The sequence below is a fragment of the Phaethon aethereus genome, assembly GCF_964289735.1.
Source record: "Phaethon aethereus genome assembly, chromosome: 2".
NCBI lineage: Eukaryota > Metazoa > Chordata > Aves > Phaethontiformes > Phaethontidae > Phaethon > Phaethon aethereus.
In genome coordinates this window covers 59,066,942-59,085,391 of record NC_138582.1, presented here as the reverse complement: position 1 = coordinate 59,085,391, position 18,450 = coordinate 59,066,942, and the positions used below count along the sequence as shown (strand labels likewise).

The 18,450-nt window shown below is 40.5% G+C and overlaps 1 protein-coding gene across 1 annotated transcript in view; it reads left to right on the top strand.

Annotated features, from left to right (window-relative positions):
* The window catches only part of PIEZO2 (piezo type mechanosensitive ion channel component 2), a gene marked incomplete at both ends in the record, with an annotated part of 313,493 nt that overhangs the window by 156,121 nt on the left and 138,922 nt on the right, over positions 1-18,450 (top strand). Inside the window, one exon of the mRNA XM_081996437.1 lies at positions 14,389-14,551. Within this exon, the coding sequence (XP_081852563.1) occupies positions 14,389-14,551 (163 nt within the window). The remainder of the gene's footprint in view (positions 1-14,388; positions 14,552-18,450) is intronic.

Here is an 18,450-nt window from a genome sequence, read left to right as displayed (position 1 = left end):
TTTTTCAGTTTGGGTTATTGGGCTTGAGAGTTCAAACTCGATTTATCTCTAGATCTAATAGCGGACCAGCAGTGTCAGTATACATTTGCCAGTGGTCCTTCTTCCTCACTAGAGACTCTGTCTTACAGAGACTTGCAGTGATATCAAGACTGCCTGATCCTTGGTGCATTTTGGCCAATTTGCTGAGTTAGGCAATAGGGTTGTGAAGAGTCTCTTTTCTTTAAAATACAAACGGGACTCTTAGATTCTGGGAACGTTAAAAATCAAACAATTTAAGATTCTGAACTGTTCAGAAGCATCAAAATAACATCTTTCAAGTGCCTGAGTCACTGCAGGATTTGGGTTTGTAACTCAAGAATCTTTATGACCCTTGAACATTTTATCTGTAATCTTTCTGCTGCAAGTGCTGGGAACCTAGCTGAATCAACTCTGTGTGTTTGATTTTCCAAATGAAAGTGCTACCTAAATCTATTTCTACTGCAGTATTTCAAAAGCCAAACATCCACTAATCCCTTCCCTTGTTCTTTTTCTTTTTTTACAAGAAAATCCACTTTTTGCTGAAAATAGTCTTGCCTTAGTCCTATGCCTCCTAATATGCTTGATCCTAATAAAATAACAATTTTACTACTTTAAGCATTCTTCCTTTCATGCTTGCATAAAATTTTAGATAGAAAATGCTGCTGGGGAGAAATCCATGTAAAACTTCTCCTGAGCTGTGCTGTAGTTAAGCTATGTAGAAACTTTATAGTTGCTTTTTCTTAAACCTCACCGTGGGGAGCTGACCTTTTACATGGCTCCACGTTGTAGCTTTTGTACCTGTTTTATCTTTTGTTCTTTAAGACAAGACAACTTTGAAATATACCCCACTTGGAGAAGTCTTTCAAACAAACCTGAAACTTACTTATTTATCAGCTTTATTTATTTATTTATATTTGTTTATTATGCGTGAAGGTTGCTTACATACATCATAGTGTTTCTCTGACAAAAGAGTAAAGGTGTATTTAGAAGCCAAAGCCAAATACTTCTATAAAGTTACTTTCTAATGCTTCCAATCCTGTGGATAACTTTTGGGAAATGGAATAATTTAATAGCCCAGGTCAAAATAGGAATTAATATGGGCTTGTCCCATGTTTCCAGTCTTAAAAGTAGGCCTATTAGAGCAGTTTGGATCAAAACACAAATTCAAATTCTGCACACTCGGACTATCTCTAGTTATAGTGACTTTGTGATTCTGCATGTTAAATTAAGGACAAACCTCACATACAGAAGTCAGTTTAGGGGTGGGAAGTGTTGCGGTTTTAGCATGGAAATACAAATCTGTATTTTTGAGGCCAGTGAAAATTTTGATTTCCACATGGAATGTCTGTCTCTATAATTTCTGAAAATTTGGCCACTTATTTGTGGCCTGTTTGAAAAATGTGAATATTTTCCACTATGCCTTTATTTTTCCTGCCTGTAAAGAGCTGTCTGGTATTAGATACATTCAGATGACGAATCCAAAGATATGTATGTTTCAGTATGTAATATTGTTTAGCAAGAAACAAATAATAATTTTCCTTTTCCTTGCTACATTGGTTTCTTCTTTTGCAAATGTAAAGTTATACTCCCTGGAGTATTTTATGCTATTGCCAAACCTAAAGTAATAAATAAATAATATTAATCACATGCCAGAAATAATCATGAATAGCTTCAAAGTTGAATGGTTTAAAATTAATGTTATTTTTCTCCAGCTTTCTAACCTTTAAGAGTGAAGTTGCATCACATTTCAAAGCTTTCCTTCATAGTTGTGAGGGCTGAAAATGGATATGCGTATTCTTTGTAAGGAAAGGTTGGTGGCTCTCACAGTCACATGGCTCCAGAAGGCGAAGCTTTAGGAAAACATAGGATCCTCAGTAAAGCTTTGGCAACTACCAACGTAATGTTTAAGCTGTGAAAGACCCTTTTGCAACACTCATCGTGTAACTACATCTCAGTCTTAAAGGGGGAATGGTTTTAAGCTACCTTGTCTCCAGTATAGCTAGCCTGGTTTCTGCACTAGGAGAATGAATCAAGTGACTGTTACATATCTGATGCTGTAAACTGCAGGGTGGAAGCGGTAGAACAATTTTTATATTTGTTCCATATTGCTGCGAACAGCAGCATATCTATCTTCTGTGTCTGTCATCTCTTCTTCCCTCCCCTCCCGCTACCATTGCAGTGTCGTAAAATTTCTTTCTTCTGGTTCAGCATGTAAAAAACTGCTTTGATTACTTTTTATTTATTTGCTGTCTTCCTGTAGCTTAAGCGTATGTGTGTGTGTTTGCCATCAGGCTGCATCCCCCTGCTATGTGATGACATTGGCAAGTGATCGCACAACTGAAAGATTCATTGCTACAGCAGATGCAGTTGTGAATGAGCAGTCAAATCAGCTGTAACTTTTAAATAAAAACCTGTCAGAAGAGAATAATGCACACGAAAGCAAAAGCGAAGCATAAGAAGTCATACAGTGATATAAAATAAAGCCTGATATAATTCAAAGGTGAAAGAACACATTTGTGGGTTCTGTAAGAGGATTCTTTCACATTCATTTAATAGTGGTCTTCCAGCTAATAAAGTTTTTTTAAAGTAGGAAACTGATTTTTTAAAGTAAAAAACTGATTAGCTCTGTATCTAAAGCATGTTTATCATGATACACTAGTTGCAACAGCCTCACTGTGCACAAGTCCTAAAATACATCTGAAGTGTGGTCAAATAATCCTCTTGCTTGAGAGCCCTGGAAATGCTCAGAGTGAATAGAAAAATTAGAGGAATAAAATCAGGTATGTGAAGGCCTTTTCTACATGCAAAAAAGAAAGTAGCTAAATGAACAGAAAATTTTACTAGGCTTTGTATTAAAAAAGATTATTATTAAATGCTCTGGGCAAATGGTGAGCTAATGTGAAAAAGTGATGTAAATCAGTAATTAATTAATCAGAAAAAACCAGAGGAAATGAGTGAGGTTTCTTTTTTTCAGAAAATAACATTTGTGTTGAAAAAATTAATCTAATCCTGCAAGAGAGCTCCATAGTATAGGGTTTTTCCCATTTTTTTTACATGAGTAAATGTTCTGTACTGGCTCTTCCAAGCAGCCAGTAAATACTCTTTTCCATATGCATATGATGAGAAAAATGGAGCGGAGGTTAACACCCCCGGTTCACTGGGGACTCATGTGGCCTCTGCACACTGTCAGAACGCAAAGGAATATATACTGTTATTGTGAAATGTGGATGAATTACGGGAACTTACTGAGAAGCCAAGATTTCCCTTCATGGGCTACCATTCAGAGGAGGAAAAGACATGTGGGAGGAAAGACGAGATGCAGGACTTGATGCTCACATCTGCTCCAGTTCAGTGCTGCTAGAAATCAGATCAGTCTGCCCCCATATTTCATTTCCTTCTCTAATCTTGACCAATATTTTATAATTGGTATCAGCTGATCATCTGGCGCTTTCTTTCCATGGCAAAATGAGTGAGCAAAGAACCTTATCCCCCTACTCTTTACTGTCCAAGAGATGATAAAACTTTGAAAGACAAAGATCTCTATTAATTTCTAATGCAGCCTCTGAAACGTCTTCCCAGTCAATCTCTTTTCATTGTTTCTGGTATGCCTTTAGAGACAGGAGGCAAAGCGTCTTCAAGCCCCACTGCAGTTCTGCGTCACTTTTGACACATCTGTCTCAGGCTGTATGACATGGTTCCTGCAACGGGAAACAGTCAGAGAGACTGGCACCATCAGGTGAAGTTGCTGAATGATCCACTTACTAAATACTCATCTGGGAGCCGTAAGATCGAGGCTGAGCAAGTTGTGCTGTGTGCAGCAGGGTAATGAAGTCTCTGGATTCCCATGTTTTGTGTTTCTGGGTTGTTTATGTCCTCAAGTATCCCTCCCACTTGTATGTCTGGCATCATGTAGTAAGCCTTGTTTTTTTGGGGAAACGGTGCTTTAGGAAGCCTTGTGGAGATACAGGCAGTGTCATGATTTTTTACCTAGTGTGTCAGCTTTCTTCAAGTCTGTATTCTGGGTGAAGATGTTTGGAGAGGACCTCTGGAGGGCAGTTCCTGAGTTGGAAAGAACACGTATGCTGCCACATCCCTTTGCAGAATCATGCTCATAGAGCAGAGCCTTGGCTCAGGCTGCTCCTTCAGTCCTGTCTCCACTCTGGGACTTACTCTGGCAATCCTGATGTTTTGCAGAAGTGATTGGTACAATTCCAATGGGAGTCAGGGAGGCTTTTTATGCCATTCCCATTCCTCTCTCATTAGGAACAGGACAGGCTCTAACTTAGCAGCTTTTCATGGCGCATGCTTCAGTTTTGTGGATGCCTGCAAAACACTTGAGTGCACATTCATGTTAATACGGAATATTAATAATCTGACCATGTGAGGACGTTTTAATTAGTGAGCAGAAAGAGGGTGAATCCTCTTTTTAGTATGGTCAGGGAGAAATCTGAAACCCAATAGGTCAAAACTGGATTATTTTAAAGGCATACAGCAATGTAGTCTATGGCAGGAAGACGATATTCGTTAAAATCAGTGCTTACAGAAAAAAGTAAGAGACTGTGGTGCACTTAGTGTTTCTTGCTGTATTTAGCATTGGTGCAGCCTCACCTTGAGTACTGTGTGCACTTCTGGGCCCCACAATTTAAGACAGATGCTTGAACATGTCCAGAGGAGGGCAACAAAGCTGGTGAAGGGCTGGAAGGAGTGTCCTTTGAGGAGCAGCTAAGGACTTTGGGCTTGTCTACTTTGGAGAAAAGGAGGCTGAGGGGCAACCTCACTGCTCTGCTTGGCTTCCTGAGGAGGGGATATGGAGAGGGAGGTGCTGATCTCTTCTCCCTGGGATCGAGTGACAGGACACGTGGGAATGGTTCAGAGCTGTGTCCATCAGGGGAGGTTTCGGCTGGACATTAGGAAGCATTTCTTTACCAAGAGGGTGGTCAGGCTTCCTAGAGAGGTGGTCGATGGCCCAAGCCTGGCAGTGTTTAAGAGGCATTTGGACAAAGCCCTTAATAACATGCTTGAGCTTTTGGTCAGCCCTGAATTGGTCAGGCAGTTGGACTAGATGATTGTTGTAGGTCCCTTCCATTCCATTCCAGTAGGAGACTTAGATTTTCAAAAGAGGGAGCTCTGGAAGGAGGTCATTCAATCTAGCAAATGTTAGCAGAGCACAGTATGCCTGCTTTCATCCCGATACTTCTCTGCCAGCCCCCTCCGCAAGAGTATTGTACTGGCTGTATATTTATGACAGGAGAATTTCCAAATCCCGCAGTGGCAGCTCAGTCTTTTTTCTGCAACACCAATGGTTAAAAAAACAAGGAGTCTTAATAATGCTCACAGGTGGTCCTTAGATAAAACCAGGGAGACCAATAAGAGATCGTGAGGTACAGGGATGTAAATTACATAGGTAAATTTACTTTCTGCTAACAACTGCAGCACATGTGCAGTCAGCAACTCAATGAGATTAAAGGGGAATGAAGCTTAAAGTTGAACAGGGATATTTTCAAAAACTTAATGAGAAAATAATCCATTTCTCCCACATTGAAACCAAAAGCTGTAGTCCTGCTGAAAACTGCACGGTTATTACTCTATGTAATTTCTGACAACATGCTGCAGTAGTATAGGTACTTTGCAAAGAGAAGAGCAACCTCATTCATGTCACCTACATACTAATTGATGCTATGACAAGTAAATGAGTATCATGGAATTGAGGGAAGGGAGTAAGGACAGAGTAATCTCTAACTGAGGATTCATAGTTACTATACCTCAGATATGTTCTCCTTGTTAGCTGCAAGTGAGGAGAGATTTTCTCTGTGCTCAGACAATTGTATAATTTCCACGTAGAGTTCTTGCACCTCTGAAGCATGTGTCGTGTCATGTTGATCTGATGGTCTGGGCTGCCTCAGCAAATGGCATAAGGTCCTCTCAGAAGTCGTCTCCATTCAGTAGGAACTTATTTGTCCAACTGTTTGTGTTAGGTTTTTAGGTTGCTCGTTTCCTGCCACCCCTCGTGCTTATTTTCTTTTCAGCTAACTTTTCTCATGCCATTTAACCTAGGGATTCAAAGGAAACTAGCATCAGATAGAAGGTATTTTATGGCCTGCGTTGTTTGAGCACTTGAGTTGTGAGACTGTTGTCAGTGTTTTTCTTGGCACAGCCCAGCCTCCTGCAGTACAGTGGTAGCTGGGAGCAATACAGTGGTAAACCCACCAGCAGCAGAATGTGAGCCAGTCTTTGTTTTAATCTGGAGAGCAATCAGCATTGCAATTAGTATCCAAAAACCCTCTAGGACGCATGCTTAAGGGTTTGGCTTTGTGTTTTATTTTGTTTTTGTTGGGTTTTGTTCATGAATAAATCATGTGAGATCTCCAAATAGCAGCTGGCACCTGAAACACAAGGAAGCTTGTGGCCGGTGGAGTAGTAACATACCATGTACATGGTCTGACCAGCCCAGTGCAGCGTGCTGACAAAGGGCACCTGGCTTGCAGGTAAAAGCGAGAGCACTCGACTTGAGCTCCTTTTTGCCCATTTGGGTCTGAGCAATCCTGTCCTTTTCAAAGCTCAGCCAAGGTAAGAGTCTCCCATACTGGCAAAACACTACTACAGTTGCCTCCCACACCTGAGAGAGGTCTTTGGTGGTCACACATCACAGCCATTGAGCAGAGAGCCTCAAGCAGTGCAGGGAATTAGTCCTCTCTCCTCCCACATGTATGTGGGATGTTTGCCACCCAGGAATTTTATCATGTGCTCCATCTATCGAAAAATAAGAAGTGATATCTCAGGGCATTGGGACATTTATTTTGCCAGATTTCTACCACTCTTCTTTTTCAATTTGATGCTGTAGAATTGAACAAAGTGCACCAAGGGTAAATCAGGATGTTTCTTTTGGCCAGTTTTAATGGGAATCATCTAGAGGGTGAGGGGAGATGTTGCACACATGCCCCTGATGGAGCCTGCTTCCCGCAATGCCCATGTGCTTTTGCCTCTAAACCACTGGGATTTTCAAGCAGGTGATGGTGGGGAAGGTTAGATGTTGCTTCCTGTCCTGTCTTGCATGATGCTGCGAAGAGAAAGATGGGGATGTCCAGAGCAGGCAGGGTAGCCTGGGAGCTGTTTCATGTGCAAGAACTGAGGGCCTTGGTAAATGGTCCCATCTCTGCAAATGTGGCACTTGGATAGTTTTGACTTAGGAATGGGTGTGGAGGGGTCCCCCATGTGCTTGCTGAAGCACAGTGGGCACTACAGCTCAAACTGTGGCATCTCCTAGAGGCTGCCTGCCTTTCCCCCGTATCAGGGGTAATCTGGTTTTGTAAAATGTCAGTAATTTACAATGTTGCTTGCTGTAACTGGGGGAAATATTGTTCCCTCCTCATCTGCATCTGACTGGAAAATCTAGACACATCTTCTACTTTCTATGATTATATGCTGGCTATAGAAAGAAATAAAAAGTAGTTTGAAATGATGATCTGTTCATGCTTCAACCAGTGAAAGCTGCAGAGAGAGGGAGCAAATATGTTTGAAATAATCACTGAATGTCAGCCTGCTTCAGTCTTTTCAGCACTTTCATTTAGTCAGGAATACTGTGGAACATATGGATATCTGTATGCCTTTATGTAAACACTTTGCTGTCAGTCACCAAGTATTCATGAGCTTTATGGACAGATTTAACTGTGAATGTTTTGCAGTGGTCAATGAATGCTGAATTAGTGCTTTAGCCAAATCTCTGTACAATATCTGCGTAACTGAGAAGCAAGCGAGAAGCGTACATACTCGCAATGGAAACTCTCTTTGAAGATGTCAGACCTACAGCTGAGGTGTCCTCAGGTCTTCTTCGGCTCACCGTGGCTCTGCCTCCATCCGTAATCACATTCCCATTTTGACCTGAGATAATTTGTGCTGTGGAGGGACATGTCATTTCCACAGTGCCGTGGGGGCTGGCGTGCGCAGCGCCATGGGTGTGGAGAGGAATGTGCTCACTTCCCCTTGGCTGTGCAACATCAGTCCTGCTCCACATTTGGAGCCGCAGGACACGGGCAAAGCGAGCTGTATATTGCGCTGTCACGAGTCTGGCAGTAGCACAGCTAAGCGCTTTGCATGATAGCTGCTAAATCCCAGCTAAATTTTATGTCTTTTGTGTGCTACCCTGGGCAGCCTGGGATTTGCCCTTTGTTAGAAGATTGACGAACAACAAGAAACAGTGGGTGCTTTAAAAAAGAAAAATTGGCATGAACCAAAGTTTTACATATTGCACATATCCATAATTTCTTAATGTTGAATGTTTTATGCAAGCAACGAGGCACCAAAAACTTGGCAGTGTGCGTTTAGTTTCAAATAGCTGCTCGCTCTCTGCATAGCAGTGCTTGAAAAGCAAATGTTTGGTTAATACGTGGTTAAGCACTTTTGCAATACAGAAAGTGTTCTTCATTGCAAGGTATCTTTCCTGAGAAAGCGAAGTGTACTTTTGGTTTTTGAGTCCATGCAGACATAGTTTGTAAGCGGTGATTAAGATTTTACAAATACTTCAGGAGCCCTTTGAACTTGTATGTCGGGTAGGTCAGTGCATGCTAAATATTTTCATAAGTAGTTTTCTATGCATTTTTGCTTCCCTCTTCCTCCCGCTCTTCTACTTTGCATGACCAAAATTCTCTCAAAGTGCAACTTCAGGTATTTTGGGTAAAATACCTGGCGTGCTCTGCATAAACTGAGAGTATAGTCACATTAAGGCAGTGCAGGATTAAGAGTGATCTTGCACTGTGGATATTAATATGACTAAGTTTGTGCTTTATTTTTGTAATGTAATTTATATTCAATCTGTGGTTGAGCATGAGGTGCGGAAGGACTAAAGGCAGACCTACCAGCGTTCAGCAGCTTGCATACTTTACCCGGGGTGGAGGTTTGCCCTGAGGGTCATACCAAGGTTGCCATGTGAACCAACATCATATCTATCTTGTCTTTTGAACCAGGAGGGACAAGTCATGCCAGCCTGAATATAGATTGTGAGCGTGCTGTGTTCACTGAGGTGCTGGTTGTGGCTCAGACCAGGTCCGTAGTCCTCAGACCCAGACAAGTTAAGTGTGAGTTTCCCAGCAGAGTAAGTACAGAAGCAGACATTTCATCCTTAGTTCAAACTGAGAGAGGACAAGGGGCCTCTTTAACTTCTTCCCAGCCGCAACCATCCCCAAGACCCACTTCCAACAGCGAGGATCAGCAAGCACATCTCTGAGGCAACCTGATTTCTAGCCGTCGGTACCCTCAAAGTTTCCACTGTGTTTGGATCACAGAGAGGATACCAGTGACAAACAAATGAATCCTCTCATCAAATGAATCCTGTCATTCACAGTCGGGAATTCGTAGTGCCTGTGTGATACTGCCCGTGCAGGTTCCCAGGGGACCGCGCTTATGATTCTTGTGTCTGGTTTGCCTCCAATCCAAGTGATTACAGTTGCGGATGAAGCCCATGGGAACTGTGCTGTAAACATCTACGGTGATGCATAGACTACTCTGAAATATTTGATCCACTTTGAAATATCAGATGTCTCACCGTGACCAAAGAAGATGAATGGAAAGCACTAGCATCTGCGTGTCTCTTCCTTACTTCATCACCTATAAACTGTTAATACAGTGTTACCTAATTGCAGTTCTATGAAATCAGCTCATTCAAAACTAAATGGGTGCTACAGAAAACTCTTGAGGGAAAAAAAGAAAAGATGGTATAGTATGTAGTGAATAAGGCTTTTGAGGAATTTTTAAAATTATGGTAAAAAGTGAAGTTTAAAATACTTTGTTTACCCAGCATTCAATATAAAACCAGACTTTTTACAGGCTTTAATCTGTAGGCATTGTTTGATTTATCATTTAACACAAGCTTAACATTGTCATATATTGCTGATGGTGAACTAATTTGAGTTCTGTTTAAGAAAGGCTGATTGTTCTTTTTTTCCCAGGTTTTTGTTTGTTTGTAACAAAATATTAAAGAGAGTTGAAAGATTATTGTTTTTCATTCTACATGTGGGGTGTTTTATATATTATTATACATGTTGCTTTACGCTTGCGTTACTATATATTTTAGTTTTTTTCTATTGAAGCCATTGCAATTTGAATTCTAATAGCTCTGCCACTTTTCTGGTTTTATTCTATAAACCTGAAATAAAGAGGAAGGTAATGTGTGTGCCATGCTAAAAAAGTTAAGTCAGACCGGCTAAGGCAATGTTAACACTTCACTGTTCACCAAAGCTTTGTGCATTTAGTAGAAGACAAATAATTCTAATTTGTGAGAAATCATTATTCTAGAAAATGAAAATTTTCTTTTCAGAAAACTCAAATGCTTGTTTCTAGAGCACCAAGCAAGAATGTAATGTTTAAATAATGCTGGCTTTGCCTTTTCAAGGCATTTGTTTTTTGTTTGACTGCGAGTGAGTGTACATGAACTGAGAGATTAGTTTTCACCTGTATGTCCACAGCTAACTCTATTCTCAATGCAGATAAACGGGGAAATTTTTCCTAGTAATTCCTTTAGCACCAATGGGTTTCAGAAATGGACCAGGGTTACACAGTCCCAGAAAAATTCTATATAAACGTAGAAAATGAATCTTTCTAAAGTAGTTTAAGTTTAAAGTATACAGCTGAAAAACAACAGGGGAACACAGATACAGTGCTGAGGAAACTGCTATATTAGGAGTCTGTTGATATGATAAAACTGTTTCACATATTGATGCAAAAAGTCATAATATCACTTTTGTCCCATAAAATTTATTTTTGTTACACAGGCACTCTTGCAACCGTAACTGTAGTAGTCCCTTGTCTTAGAAAATGTGTACAATGTAATTTGGTCAAGGGAAGGTAGAAAAACATTTCAAACCCCTAACTCCTTGGGTTTTTTTTTTTTGGGGGGGGGGGGGAGTGTCCTGTGTTCTTCTGCATCCTGTAAGAAAGAACAAAAGAAGGGGAAAATCATTCTAAAGCCACAGTTTACCGTAACTGCATTTCAGAACATGTTTCTAGCTGAGTTATTTCTATTACAATTAAAGTTGCCCTGTAGGTAGGTTATTTAGTGCAGGTGAATAAATGATGCTGTACTCATCGTAGATCAAGGGCTATGACCAATTCATTGTACACTGTGATCCTTGCAGGGATTAAAAAAAAGCTCTTTCTCTAGGAGATCCCCTGAATGGGTTACCTGTGCTTCTATTTTAACTTTGTCGTTAGAGAGCCTCTTCTGGAGCGGAGAGCACAATGCATAGACTGTTATCAAATGCAAAATATGACCACGTGTGAATGCGCAAATAAAGTGAGAAATGTTTGGGGCATGATTGCAGTATTTACCATTCTTTTTTGTAGAGCCAGAGGTAACAAGTGGAAATAACTGATTTTTGTTTTAGCTGTTTCTGTGAAAAACTGGGAGCAAATTGCTTGGGGTCGAATGAAGCAGTTTATTATTCTGCTCTACAGAAGAATACACATTGCTCTATTTTCAAGTGATCTTTTGTTTCCTTTTTAATTATCACACTGAGGTCAATTTGTTTTCCTTTTCATGGGGAGATGGGGACAGCATACATTTGTGACTGGTTTTGGTGAATAAACTATTCATGTGCAGAATTTTTCCGTGCTCTGTGGTTAAACATCACTGTTCAGGCTCTCTATTGCTAGCTGAACTGTATATTACATCTTTCACAACAACATGCTAAATTATTTATTTTGAAAGATCAGAAGCACTTGGTTTGGGTTAGTGGAAAGAAATGTGAGCTGTGACAGAGGCAGTGCTCCCGCTGGGGTCTCCCCTTCTTCTGGGGAGTGGGATACGTGAGGGAAAGCTCAGCGTGGTTCCACGGGAGTACAATGTGAGGAAGGAGAACCTGGTGCAGCTAAGAAACGCTGGTATTGGAAAGCTAACACCTTTTAATTTGTTTGTGTGTGAGTGGCTGAATCTGATGGACTTGTGCTTTAAGTGCAGAAGCGATGCAAAATTAATTTTAGATGGGACTCCATGCCTGTGTACAGAAAAAGCTCACTTATAGAAGTATTGCATAGACATAATCTGATCCATTTTTCAATATGAGACTAGCAAATTTATACTCTTCTTACCCTAACTAATACTGGATTTAGGGTTTTTTTTCAACTCTTTCTAAAAAATGCCTAAGTGATACTTTCAGAATCAAGAATTCAGATTTTGTTGCCACTTATTTAGTAAAACCACTTTAATAGGCACGTTTCAGCATAACGATCAGGACGAGTGAAACGAATTCGTTATTGTTGTTGTGAATCCTGGCTACACTATTGTTGGGAATTAGGTTCATTAAACATGTACTTTCTACTGCTTTCCGCCAAAGGGGAAAGTGCAGACTCAGTCCCTTGACCCGCTAATCTTCAGTGACAGTAAGAGCTACGGTACTGCAAAATGAGCTGACACATGTCAAGCCTGTATTTCCTGTAACGTTAAGCAGATCGGCTATGCGGTCATGTGCCAGTTGACTCTACAGCATGCTTTGCTTGAAGCAGCGGCACAAGAAACGTGCGAGCAATCCAACAAGGACTTTGCCATCTAACTCTTTTACAAGCCTTTCAATGACTTAATTTTTTCTCTCTGCTTCAGTGTGACTCGAAGCCATTAGCAAAACATTTTCAAGCTACTTAGCTGCCATTCAGGGCTAATCTATAACAGCAAAGAGCATCAGAGGAGGAAGTTTTCTGTCTGCGTGATTGCAATTTCTTTCCTTCCTTTTAAAAGAAACTGCAATTTTAAATCTTAAGTTGTTTTTCTTAGGCAGCACCTTACCGGTTTATTCTGTGTCTATGTCCGAGCATGAGAAGAACTAAAGCTTGAATTTTCCCTCTCCTGTTTTGAACCAATTCAGTAGTACTTCTGGGTCCATTTCATAATTGTGCTACAGGACAGTGTCCCACAGACCTGCATGTTGCTCACTGCTTCCCATGATACATTTATTTGTACCTGTTGAAACAAACATTAAAGCTAGCTTTGTGGTCACTTACCTTATTCCCGCTTTGGACATATGTAATTTTGCAAGGTATATGGTAGTGGAAAAGCTGGGTCAGCAGCAGTGATGGAAATGCAGGATTTGATCTTGGACATATGAGCAGGCCAGCAAGATTCATGGCAGTTCCATAATCACATTAGAGACTTTTTAGATACGCTTGACCTGCAATTAATCACAGCAGTTGCGGGTAACTCCTTCACAAATACCTTTTTTTAGGCTTGAAAGCTATTAGTGTTATAATAAAGAAAGGCCAAAGGTCATCTTCTATTTTGCATCGAAAAAACAACCTCTTCAGGCTGTGAAGAGCTAGTCTAGCACACGCAGCTATGCCCAAGGAGCGATACAGATGCCTCACCTGTCCTCAGAACTGGTTATGGACATAAAGCCCTATAAAATCTGTTAAAATTTGAGCTGCATATTTAAAATGTGTTAACTTCAAGATTGGCAGGTATATGCTCTACACTTTCAAATAATTAAGGTTATATCCTCTGATTAATAGTTAAAAGTTCAGTAAGTCCATGCAGCAGCTTAATAAACTGTTCATTGTGCCACTAAATCTGAATCCAAGCTGTGCATTTTAAGTGAACCAAATTCAGACACCACATCCAAACCCATAAAGTCATATTTTCCAGCCTAAACAATTAAATCTGCACAATGAAGCAGTGCAAATTGTTTTCTACATAAAATTCATCCAGCCTTACAAATCTATCGGAGGAGAAGAAAGGTTTTCTTGGCGGGGACCTAACACTTTAATTAGTATTTAAATATTTGTACTCAAATATTAGCACTTAAATACCCCAAAAGGCATTTAAGAGGTCTGGTTGAATAAAATGTATTAACGGCCAACGTAATAAAACATGTTAAAATATTACAGATTTTCCGGTTACTCCTGTGTGGCAGAAATGATTAGGACACACGTAGGGGTGACATGAATGCTATCTTGTCTTTGCTTGACCTCTTTGGTGAAGCTGGATGCTGTTGTCTTTGCAAAGGACACCAGTAAAGGGATCGTGATTTATACACACAGATCTTCTAGGAACTCAGATTAAAACTTTCTTGTTGAATTTGAAGGTCATTCCTATGTTGTTCTCCACAAAGTGGATTCAGAATTGAGTTGATCAAACTGCAAAGTATCACTAAACTATGAGTATGTGAGCTCCCAGTGAACAATCACTTATTCTGTATTTCTGGAGAGCAAAAATACCTGTCTGTGTACAGTTCCTTGATCATCTTCCTACTCCCCATATTATGAAGCTTTCTTACTACTGGCTTTTCTGGGTTTTTTATTTGCCTTGAGCTAACTTTCTGTTCCAGTTGAAAATGTCATCAGAAGTAACAAATGTTTCTTTGTTTTTTTGTTTGTTTTTTTCATCCCATACAGTGTGAAAGGAGCAGATGCTGGCAACGTGATCAGACTATTTGTACCAGATATTGGGATGTTCATTGCTAGTCTGACAATATGGCTCATCTGCCGCAACATGTTTCAGAAGCCAGTAACCGAGGATGCAGCACAGTGCAACATGCAATTTGAAAATGAGGAAATGGTATAAAATACACATTTCTATCTGTATGGCTTTTAGTTAACAGTGAGCTTTGTCATTCCTGTCTGAGATGTGTTCTGAAATGGTGTCGTGAGGACTGCATATGCTAGGAAGTCAATTTACTTTCAGGAAACTGAACAATTGTTTTTAAAGGGGAAAAGCTACAGATGTTATTATCTTGAGAAACAAAGCAGAATGTGAAAAATGGTAGATATGCTACTGAATTTTTCAAATCATTTTGAGTTAAGAAATGATCCTGACAGTCGATCACAAGTTGTTTCTTCACCAGAGCGGCTGGTCAAGTCTGATAAAGGTGTTTTGCTACATACACTGCTCAGTTTCTTAGATAGTGCCCATATTTCCAAACTTGTTATCCAAGAATAACAGCAGCAACTGGGTGATTATCAGAAATAACTCTTAGGAGAAGGGAAGAGAGACTGTGCATTATGTGCATGGAAGCAGTTATCTAAAACTGTGGTCATACAAATAGCTTGAGGATAATTTTTGGGAATGGCTTAGCTGGAAGTGTTGATGGGTTTGCTGAGTGTTTTACTAGTGGGAAGAAGAATGGCAGAGGTACCCAATGCAGAAAAATCCACAGGGAAACAATTTTATAATATAAAAAGCCGCAGTGGGAATTTAGCCCAGGGTGCAGAGAAATTCCTATTACTAATCTTAACATGTTTTTTATCAGGCTGTCTAGCGTGCCTTGGGTCTCATTTTCTGTCGTCTTTTACGTATGGGTGGAATGTTTTTTTCTTTGCTCTCAAAACTCTGTTTTTAGGAGAGGCAGTTGCAGCTTGCTCATTTCAGATAGAAATTGCACTTTGAAGTGGGTAAAGTATTTAGGGGGATCAGCTGCCCATTTTGGTGCCACTATAGCGAGGAAGAAAGCCTCTCTGCATGTTGCCATGTTGTCTGGATTGTGGTATTGCCAGAAGCTGGTCGAGTTTCTAGCGCTTGAGAGATCAGTATCAGGGCTGTGCTTTATACTCAGCTGCAGCTGTAATTCTTAGGGGCTCTGCTGGCAGCTGAGGATTGCCTGAAAATCGCAGCTTTTAACTACACATTGGAGGATATGTAAGCCTTGGTCTGGTGAGCGTACACAAGGTTTTGCTATGGCTCCTGGAAGCCAGTTTTATCAGTTTTAAATCTGCACTATCACTGGAGCTGTGCAAAATGGATTTAGCAGCAGGCTGGGATCTGGGGCCGTACCCGTAAGGGGAGACGTTTGAAGTATTAAGAAGTGTGGCTAATTAAATGTTTTGTGTTCAGCCCATCTCTCTTTAAAGAGTTGCATTTTACCAAAGTGGGCTCCAACAGACTTCTTTGAAGCACTCGATCTCCGGGAAAGAAAGAATGCACGTGCATAAAACAGAAGTAATCTGATGGCAGAAGCTCAGAAGAAAAAGAAAAGTACATGCTTAGGTTCCTATGAATCTTGATGACGATGCTCAGATACTCACTTTTTGTTTGGTTCAGAGGTGAGCCTGAGCCTGGAGTCTGGGTCCAAGGGAGCTCGGTCTCCCGGCAAGGATGGGTGCTGGCTTCCAGGCAGGGTTCAGTAGTCATTTGTCTGGAATGCAAGATAAAAACCTAAGCTAACAAAAACTGATGACATAGCACAGAGTATAGCTTTAAATTGGGTTGGTCCACAAAGGAAGAGCATGGGGGAGAAGAAGGAGAAAACTTTGACTGCGAAGAAATATTGATACCGGGCAAATAGAAATCTGTGTAAATATATTTTATTTCTTCACATCAAAACCCAGCAAATGGTATTTATGTTCTGTAAACTGTACGTATTACAGAATATTTAGCGAACACAGCAGCTGTGTTTAGTGACACCCAAAACTCTATCACAGGCATTTTTTAAAGAAAAAAAATAGTAGTTACTGTTGTGTGACGTGATCCCCAATGCTTTAAGGAATTCTGATCTTCACCGCTGAAATGATGAATCTGCATTGGAATAACCTGCTTGTTTTTTAAAGATGGAGTGAAATGGAGAGTGGAAAATTAAATACCTATTAGGCACATTTTTCCAAACTTCAGCTTTCTCTTTCTAGGTGTCTGCACATAACATCCTGGAATCATTTGTGCTAGTTAGGAGGAGGCTGCAGAAGCAGCTGAATCTGCTAGGAATATGTATTTGGCAGGACTGAATGTAAGGAACCTAATGCATATGCAGAGCATGCAGCTGAGTGTCTGAATTTGGGAGTGTATTGGCATGATCCAAAATGAGTCCAAACTGTGTGGGTTTCACATAATAATTTTCAATTCTTCCTTGGTAGAGTACACTGGAAAAGGGAAAACTAAGTGATCAGTTCTTTCAATTCTGCATTAGCTGACGGATGCCCGTGGCTGGGTGTTGGTGCGGCTGTCTGCTGATGCTGTAGCTCCACTGAATTAGAAAACGCGAAATGAGTTGCAGCAATAACTGTCCTACAAACAAACGCTTCAGGAGGAGTGTTGAGCTTGGTGCTGTGCCTCCAAGGGAAGTAGTCCTGGATTTGTTAGACCAGCCCCATAGCCAATTCCAGAGTTGAAGAGCTTTTGCTGAGAGTCTCTGCCACCAGTCATCAGAGATTCATGGTGCGAGATTTTGTTAAAAATGCACCAACTGATTCCAGCAGGCTCAAGAGAGCCATAAGAGAGGTGACTTTTCAGATTGCTAGATGCCTAGCCACAGATGGCTCTATAAATCAAGAAATCAGCACTGTGACTTCCAGGCAAAAGCAGCGAGTTTTTCTTGCAGCTTTACCTTTTTGAATGAAATTATTTACATTGAGCGATTCTCAGTTCTCTCTGATTTGGGAGAGAGTGAAATACTATGGAAATAGGCTTAATTTAAAAAGAAAGGTTGATCTATCTACCAAAAGTTATGTATAAGAAAATCTGTTAAATAATTGTTTTAATGCTTTTAAAAGTGACCTTTTCAAAGCTCTGTGTGAATCCATCACATCTCAGTCGTTTTATGGGCATGCTGAAAAAAGGCCAGGAGTTGAGTAGCGGTTTGTGATACCCAGTTGTGTGCTGTACTTGGTCATGGCAGTAGCCTGCAGAAACCACTGTAGAGTACAATGGATCAGTTTGCTCGTGGTTTGAGATACAATTCCAATTAAGAAAAAATATCAGAATCCAAATTAAGGACAGCAAGGATTCATTGAAAAATTGATGTCCTTCTTCATTACACTGCATCCAACTTTAAGGGAAGCAGATCTTCATCAGAAAAGTGTATTCTACAGAATAGAACTGAGAAGAGGCTATGAGGCAGTGAGAGACTCTCAATTATTTGTAAGTAACACTATCCCAGGAATAAGCAGAGTGTGGTTTTAATTAACAGTGAGTCATGAAGTAGGAAGGTTTTGCCAGATACCAGGCTGCAGTCCAACTCATTACCACCCCTAAATGGTTGCACACTTGGAGCAAACGTGTCTGCAGGCCTTTTTTATTAGAGCTCAGAAAATTTAAAGCAGGTGAATTCAGCTGGAGACAGGCCCGGATTGCAAATGCTGAAAAGCACAATGCCAGTCACAAGGTGTAAAAGGTGGAAGAAAATAAGAAAGAACAGTTAACTCCCAGATGCAGCTGAAAGTATGACATTTTTGATTTGTTGCAGATGGTGGCTTATATGCCAAAATGCAGATACATATATACAGTCTGATAGGTATTAGAAAGGAAATAGCTTTTTCTTGAGACTGTGGATGAATTGCCTAATATTGTAAGTGATGGTGGCAGGGAGGAAAATCCTTCTGAGATGTCACAACTTAAAGTTTAGAAGAGGTGTTGATCTTAATTGAAATATACAGTTGTAGTCTTCAATGCAACTTCTTCCCGCGACACTTGCTGCCTTGCCGATTCGAGCTTGTTTCTCGTCCATGCTCTTCTAGAAAGCAAATGGGACC